This window comes from Neophocaena asiaeorientalis, unplaced genomic scaffold, assembly GCF_003031525.2.
Source record: "Neophocaena asiaeorientalis asiaeorientalis breed wild unplaced genomic scaffold, Neophocaena_asiaeorientalis_V1.1 scaffold396, whole genome shotgun sequence".
Taxonomy (NCBI): domain Eukaryota; kingdom Metazoa; phylum Chordata; class Mammalia; order Artiodactyla; family Phocoenidae; genus Neophocaena; species Neophocaena asiaeorientalis.
This window is the reverse complement of record NW_020172455.1, coordinates 2,659,065-2,667,161: the sequence shown is the minus strand read 5'-3', so window position 1 is coordinate 2,667,161 and position 8,097 is coordinate 2,659,065. Positions and strand designations below refer to the sequence as shown.

The 8,097-nt window shown below is 54.8% G+C and overlaps 1 protein-coding gene across 1 annotated transcript in view; it reads left to right on the top strand.

The window, feature by feature from the left end:
• The window catches only part of KCNF1 (potassium voltage-gated channel modifier subfamily F member 1), a 26,084-nt gene extending 19,925 nt beyond the window's left edge, over positions 1-6,159 (top strand). Inside the window, exons 3-4 of the mRNA XM_024737715.1 lie at positions 3,914-4,001; positions 4,341-6,159. Of these exons, the coding sequence (XP_024593483.1) occupies positions 3,914-4,001; positions 4,341-5,827 (1,575 nt within the window). The 3' untranslated portion in view covers positions 5,828-6,159. The remainder of the gene's footprint in view (positions 1-3,913; positions 4,002-4,340) is intronic.
• Positions 6,160-8,097: the final 1,938 nt, after the last annotated feature.

Sequence of the window (8,097 nt, the reverse complement as noted above, 5' to 3'; positions counted from 1 at the left end):
CCCCCTTCGTGTTCTCACTGCATTTGTCTTTCCCTAAGAAAGTCAAAGCAGCTTCATCTCAGGCCCAGAGGTGGTCCTATCCCAGCCTCCAGGGCAGCATCGTGCATCCAAAGTCTTTGACATCTTTCTACACACCCGGGACATGCAGCGGCTCTGTCACGTACGCAGTCTTCCCACCCACGACCCGAGCTGGATAAGTCACAGCTGAAGAGAGGCGGGGGATGGGGCAGGGGTGCTCACACCCAAAGGGACATGCCCGCAGCAGGACTGGACCCAGGAGGTCAAACTCCCCTCGCTTGCTCCTTCCCTCCTTCCTCGCTCGCATTTTCAGCATCTTATAGTCCGTAAAGCCTATTCGTCCCCATTATTTTATTTGCTCCTCATAAGATCTTGCACTCAGGAAGGAAAGGTCAGTAATTCCATTTTGCAGGTGGAAAAACTGAGGCATAGAAAAGAAAAAAAGAAGCTCAGGAGCTGGGGCAAAAGAAAAAAGAAAAAAATTTCCCGATGAATCCATTTTTCATCATTCTCTTCTCTACCCCACTCTCCATCCGGCACCTCCTCCCACCCCGCTGGCCTCCTGCACTTGCCTTCCAGGTACAGTTTATTCAGGCAGGAGGAGGAGAGCTGAACCTTCTGGTCAATCAGCTCCTCAGCCGGGTCCACAGCAATAATGAAATGTAAATTTTTGATGGAGTACAGAACTGAATCTTAATGAAAGGCGTTATTAAATTCAGCAAAACACAAAGAAATTTTAACTGAACAGAGCTGATTATTCCATTAAAAGGTAATAGATTGCAGTGTGCCTCTTTCGGTGTCTAGACAAATCACTTAGATGCACATATGCTGGTTTTAATTAGCACCATGGAAATTAAGCATTCCGTAGCCTGAAATGTTATTGATGAACAAATAAAAAAATATTTATTTAATAAAGAAAAATACAACTCAAACAATTACTTCCCATAATGCCTAAATAGATTCTGTGTTTTTTTCCCTTCCCTGTTTAGATGAAAAACCCACGTGAATCAAATTGCTGCTTCATCTCGTGTCTAACAGAAGGTTTTGTGCTCCCCCAGCCCCCCATGATGTCACAAAATGTACAGTTCTAATAGGAGTCCTATGCGAGACCGAATAAAGCACAGCGAGAAACTTTCCATCTTTAGCCAAAAATCCAGACTTTTGCCCCCTGGTTTAACCCTTCAGGAAATTCTCAATGGCTCCTGGCTCAAATCTCTATGCATCAGTGACCTTCAATGAAAAGGCACAACTAGATTTTTTTAAACCTATGGTATCTCAGTCTGAGCCGTCACAAAATTCAGACAGGGTCCAGGGTTCAGATGATGAAGGGCTGTATCCAGAGCCTTGAGGAGGGGGAGGTCTAGGGAAGACTTGGCAGGTGTGAGGGAAGAAGGGGGATGTATTAGTCTGCTCAGGCTGCCATAACAAAATACTCCTGGCAGCTGGAAGTCCAAGATCAAATTCCTACTAGAGTTTCTGGTGAGGCAGGATCACCAGATCCTGGATCATAGATGGCCACCTTCTTGCTATGTCTTCACGTGGCCTTTCCTCTGTGAGTGTGTGCAGAGAGAGATAGAAATGTCTCGTGTCTCTTCTTATAAGGCCACTGATCCTATTAGATTAGGCCCTCACTTGTTTTAACCTTAATTATCTCCTTAAATTCCCAGTCTCCAAATACAGTCACATTGGGGGTTATGGCTTCAACATATGACTTTTGGAGGTACATGATTCAGTCCATACAGAGAAGGCAGTAGGGGCCTGGGGAGAGTACTGGCTGAAGAGGAGCCCCAGACCTGACCTGTAAGTGTTGCTCTGGCCAGGTGAGTGGAGGCGGCCCAGGAGGATGAGGGAGGCTTGGTGGGATGAAGGGGAAGGGCATCTGGGGCTCAGGCACGGCAGTCGCCAAAGTTCTGAGGCTTTCAAGGCTTTGAGAAGGAGTCTAGGAGTCTGGGGCATAGGGCACGCAGGTTTGGAGGGGCAAGTGAGTGCCGGCCAGCTCCCCTCACTCAGTGATGCTGGGTGGCTCCCCACGGAGCAGGAGTTTACACTCCCACCTTCTCCTCTGCCTTCCGGCTTCAGCCTGGTCTCTTGTCTCCAGCAGGAGCCTTCCTCCCTGCCTTGTTTTGGTTACCAGCCCTCCAACTTGCCTTGATCCGTGATTTACAGCTGTTTCTCTCTCATGCCCCGGTCGTCAGCAGCTCGTGCTCCGTTCTGGGCTACTGGGGGACATTTTCTCTGCTGTATTTTGCATCTGCATCCCCCTCCTTTCCCACTGTCGCTCATGACTAGCTTTCTTCCCTACAGCAGTCTGGGATTTGCTGAATGGACGGCGTGCTGGAAGAGATTTAAGCCATACTTATGTTTACCGTGTCTGACGTACTCCGGTGTTTTCTGTTCTATACTATCTCAATAAAAATGCTGGTCAGTACTCAGTAAATCGACCGCACAACCAACCAACTATTGCCCATTAAGCTTAGACTAAGATGCAATTTGAATTTGACCCTGGAAATACTAGGGAGCAACTGAAGACAGCTAAGAAGGGAAGAAATGTGAGTAAGGCCTGGAAGATGGATATGGGGTGTGTGCAGCGGGTCGCATGCTGCGCTATATCAGACAGAAGAATTGGCCTGGGGTCAAATCCCAGCTCCACCTCTTCAGCTATGTGACCAGGACAGGCGAGGCGAAGCGTGTAGGCTGGGACAGCAGGCTCTCAGGGTTCCGACCCCAGCTTTGCCATCTGCTGGCTGAGTGATCTTGGTAGGTTACCTGACATCTTCCTTCCTCAGAGAGACGTTGTGAAGATGAAATGAGAAAAGTGCACGCGCTCAGAAAGTGCTCAGCTCGTGGTGCACTTATAATAGCTGTTATTTTTACTCAACCTTTCTGGATCTCAATTTCTTATTCTGTAGTAACACATCAGAGCTTGATTTTAAATGGAAACAAAATAAAATCTGTGAAAAGAAGTTTCTCCAAACTATCTTCATGTGATGGACTCTAACATATTCAGTTTTATACGGTCTCATTAAAGAAAAAAAAAAAAAAGAGTACTGTCAGTGACCCAGCCTATAGAATATATGTATTTTTTTCTTTTCTTTTGGGGGGTGGGTCTTAGTTGCAGCATGCAGGGTCTTCATTGCGGCATGCGAGATCTTTAGTTGCAGCAGGCGGGATCGTTTTTTAGTTGTGGCACACGGACTTCTTAGTTGCGGCATAGAGCTGTTTTAGGTTCATAGCCAAAGTGAACAGTGAGTACAGAGAGTTCCCAAATATTCCCGCCCGTGCCCCCCATTCCTTCAGCCTCCCCCACCAGAGATGCCTCCATTACAATCATTGAACCTCCACTGACACATCATTATTATCTGGAACCCATAGTTTACACCGGTGTTCACTCTTGGTGTTGTACGTTCCACGGGTTTGGACAAATGTGTGATGACGGGTATCCACCATTAGAGTGTCATACAGAGTAGTTTCACTGCCCTAAAAATCCTCTGTGCTCTGCCTCGTCATGCCTCTCTCTAGAGTATTTTTTAAAACACAGTCCCCGGGTCACAGATGATGCTCAGTAGTTCGCAGTGTAGAAGATGCTGCTGGGAGCTGTTGCAGTGGCTCAGGCAGTGGCTGCAAGTCTGGGAGACAGGGGAGGGTGTGGAACATTGTGTGGGAAGGGCAGAGCGGGGGGCTGGGGAGGTGGGAGCTTGGGGGCTCAAGGCTCTGGAGGCCGGTGGTGGTGGTGCTTGTCTGCCGAGAAATGGGAAGCGGCGGACCCCGAGGACTTCAAGGCAGAATTTCAATCCGCTAACCGGCGCGTGTCAATCGGCCAGGACGGCGGGAAGCTCTGGATGAAGAGGAGGCCACGCTGGGCTCTACTCTCATTTCACGGTGTGACCTTGGGCAGTCCCTTCTCTGCCACCCGGGGCTGGACTGGCTGTCCCGGTCGGACAGTGCTCGGGTGGAGGCCAAAGTGCCGCCCACGGCAGGGCGGCGTTAGGGGGAGTTAGGGAACCTGCCGGGGCCAGGCAGGATCGGCCGGCCCGGACGCGGGAGCCGCGTCTGAAGGGCTTTCTTGGGCACGCTTTCCGGCGGAGCAACAGGCGGCCGTGTTCACTCACCATCGATCTTCTGGACACAGCAGGGAGAGAGAAACTTTCCAGCCAGCGCCGGCCGGCCTGCCGCTTCCAAGTCCGGGGGTCCCGGGGCGTGGGTGACCTGCGGCGCCGGGAGGGGCGGGCAGTCGCGCGGCAGCGGCGGTGGCCGGCGCGCAGCTGTGCCCGTCTGCCCAAGGGTTAACCCGTTCCCCTGCAGCTGCCGCGCGTGCCTTGCAGAATTTCACCAGAAGAGGGTACAGTTTGAAAAGCTCCTGACGTCAGGCTGGAATTCCTATTGTGTTTGGAACCGACTCGGGCACAGCAAGCCCAAGTTGCTCTCCGCACACCTCGGAGACCTCCTCAGCCGGTACCCCGAGACGCGGCTAGCGGAGCTCATCGACTGCTTGGCCGGGGGCTACGACACCATCTTCTCCCTGTGCGACGACTACGACCCCGGGAAGCGCGAGTTCTACTTCGACAGGGACCCGGACGCGTTCAAATGTGTCATTGAGGTGTACTATTTCGGGGAGGTCCACATGAAGAAGGGCATCTGCCCCATCTGCTTCAAGAACGAGATGGACTTCTGGAAGGTGGACCTCAAGTTCCTGGACGACTGCTGCAAGAGCCACCTGAGCGAGAAGCGCGAGGAGCTGGAGGAGATTGCGCGCCGCGTGCAGCTCATTCTGGACGACCTGGGCGTGGACGCGGCCGAGGGCCGCTGGCAGCGCTGCCAGAAGTGCGTCTGGAAGTTCCTGGAGAAGCCCGAGTCTTCGTGTCCGGCGCGGGTGGTGGCCGTGCTGTCCTTCCTGCTCATCCTCGTCTCGTCGGTGGTCATGTGCATGGGCACCATCCCCGAGCTGCAGGTGCTGGACGCCGAGGGCAACCGCGTGGAGCACCCGACGCTGGAGAACGTGGAGACGGCGTGCATCGGCTGGTTCACGCTGGAGTACCTGCTGCGCCTGTTATCGTCGCCTAACAAGCTGCACTTCGCCCTGTCCTTCATGAACATCGTGGACGTGCTGGCCATCCTCCCCTTCTACGTGAGCCTCACGCTCACGCACCTGGGCGCCCGCATGATGGAGCTGACCAACGTGCAGCAGGCCGTGCAGGCCCTGCGGATCATGCGCATCGCCCGCATCTTCAAGCTGGCGCGCCACTCCTCGGGGCTGCAGACCCTCACCTACGCCCTCAAGCGCAGCTTCAAGGAACTGGGGCTGCTGCTCATGTACCTGGCCGTGGGCATCTTCGTCTTCTCGGCCCTGGGCTACACCATGGAGCAGAGCCACCCGGAGACCTTGTTTAAGAGCATCCCGCAGTCCTTCTGGTGGGCCATCATCACCATGACCACGGTTGGCTATGGTGACATCTACCCCAAGACCACCCTGGGCAAGCTCAATGCAGCCATCAGCTTCTTGTGTGGGGTCATTGCCATTGCCCTGCCCATCCACCCCATCATCAACAACTTTGTCAGATACTACAACAAGCAGCGAGTCCTGGAAACGGCAGCCAAGCACGAGCTGGAGTTGATGGAGCTCAACTCCAACAGTGTGGGCGAGGGCAAGACAGGGGGCTCCCGCGGCGACCTGGACAACCTCCCGCCAGAGCCCGTCGGGAAGGAGGGGCTGAGCTGGAGCAGCCAGCTGAAGATCTCCCGCAGCGACACCTTCATCCCCCTGCTGACCGAGGAGAAGCACCACAGGACCCGGCTCCAGAGCTGCAAGTGACGAGGGACGACCTGCGCACAGACGGACTGGGCTGGTGGATAGATGGATGGACGGGTGTGACAGGCCTGCCAGTGACTGCCCGGGAGGGGCTGTCCTTTGTCCCCCAGCCCTCTCCTGAACAGAACTCTGAAGGCCCCCTTGGACACCTCTGATGAGGCCGGGTAAGATCCCTTTGTGTTTCCGGCTGTCCAGGGGCCGGGGGCGGGGGCAGGGGCGGGGAGGGGCGTCCAGGGATCACTGACAGTGTGGGGTGATGAGGGCTGTGGTCTGGCTGACGGCAGGCGCCCTCGCCCAGTTCTGTATCTCCTTCAATAAAGCCTGCTGCTCTCTGCGCCCGCCTGTGTTGTAGGTTCTGTCACAGGCTGGCCGCTCTCCACCCTGTCCCCCGCTGCACACACACCCCCACACACACACCTCCCGGGAGGTAGGTGTGCAGCCCAGAGGGTTTATTTTTAGCTGAGGGCTAGTTAAAGAAGGGCTCATACATAGGTTCAGCCCAGGGAGCTTTGCCACAATCCAGGAGGCTCTGTGCGTCCTGTTTCCTTCTGAGGAAAAGCTTACTCCCAGGAGAGGAAGAATTCACAGAACTGGGAACACCAAGCAATGAGGTTATCATTTCTTAATCACCTGTGCAAGGCCCTTTTCACAACTTCTTTCCATTCCTTTCCCCCGCTTTTGACAAGAAGAAACTGAGGCCCCAGGGCACACAGAGCAGGGATTCAGTCCCAGGTCTGATAACCCCCAAAGCACATTCCTTCTCTTTGATGTGAGGAGGTCTTGGGACAGAGGCGTGTGCTTGGGCCATGAGGGGAGGGTCTGCAGACCAGGAGAGGGGGTGAGCTTCCTCGGGGTGGACGTGCCTGTCTTCCAGCTCATCCTTTCTCCTAGAACCAGCACTTCTGAGGTATCAGCTGAATGCACAAACCTGAGCCCGCTCCGGGTGGCCCCCTGCCAGCCTAGTCTGCGAGCCCCCGGGGAACAGACACAGACAGGCCTAGATGTGAATTCCAAGGAATGGGGAGGTGGTCTCCGAGATGCCTTCTAGCTTAAACACTGTTCTCTACCATCCCTCCCTTACCACTCCCTTACGTGCTGTGTGACCTTAGGCCTGTTGCTAACCTCTCTGATCCTCATTCTGATCAGTTATTAAATGGAAGAATTACTTCAGGGAATCACAGTGCTTAGCACAGTGCCTGGCACATAGTAGCTACTCAGTAAATGGCAGGTGTTTCCATTACTGTGTGCTGGGAGAGGGGTGAGGGGCACAGCTTCCCACTCTGGCCTCCACAGGGCTGGGCTGGTATGCAGATGGGGGAGCAGTGGCCACAGGGCACTGTCACACTGGCCTTAGTCAAAGGCAATCCCCTTGGCACGGAGTTGGTCCCAGCAGGCCCCTCTCTCTGGCTTTCCACCTTCCACAAACCCCAGAGCTCTGTTCCTCCTTCCCTCCTGGGGCAGCGGGTGCAGGAGCCCTCTGAGGGGAGGGGGAGGCCTAGGAGGAGGGGGAGGGGATGTAGTCCCTGTTCTGCACCATCCTGGGCAGGTCTTTCCTTCTCTGGGCCCTGGTTTTCCCATATGTATAAAGAGGGATGCTTTCTCGGGGCCCCTTCCAGGATTTGCAAGCCTACGGCTGCGGACGTGTTGGGTTGGGGACTCCAGGGGGTGGGAGGCTGCCATGTTGTAGGGGCCTTGAAGGGAGGAGAGAGTCAGAGCTGCCCCTGTGAGGTGCGGGGCCCTGAGCCAATGTTGTGCACCCCTCCCTCACACGTTTCTCCAGGGAATACTGGGTCAGGTGACCACGGAAGGCAGAGGAAGAGGTGGGCCCAGGGCTGTGGGACTCAGTGGGAGGGAGGAGAGGCTCGGGAAGAGGGGATTGTTTGGCATCCCTGGGGCTCAGTGGGGCCTGCTGAATGCGACTGAGTTGGGTGGGATTGCCTCTCTCTGTCCCCCTGCCCCCAGAGTCCTCGGGAAGCCCCAAGTCTGTGCTGGCCTGAGAACTGAGCCCAGAGCAGGGAAGAAGTTCAGGGTTGGAGAGAGTCCAGGAGGTGAGGCACCTTCCCTACTATTCACCTGGGGTCAGGGGACAGCGTCTTTTTTTTTTTTTCCACGCCCGGTGACTTCCTATGGGATCTTAGTTCCCTGACCAGGGATTGAACCCAGGCCCTCGGCAGTGAAATTGCTGGGTCCTAACCACTGGACCACCAAGGAATTCCCCCGGGGAGAGTGTCTTTACTGCTACAAAAACACTCAGAGCCCATCTCATCCACCCT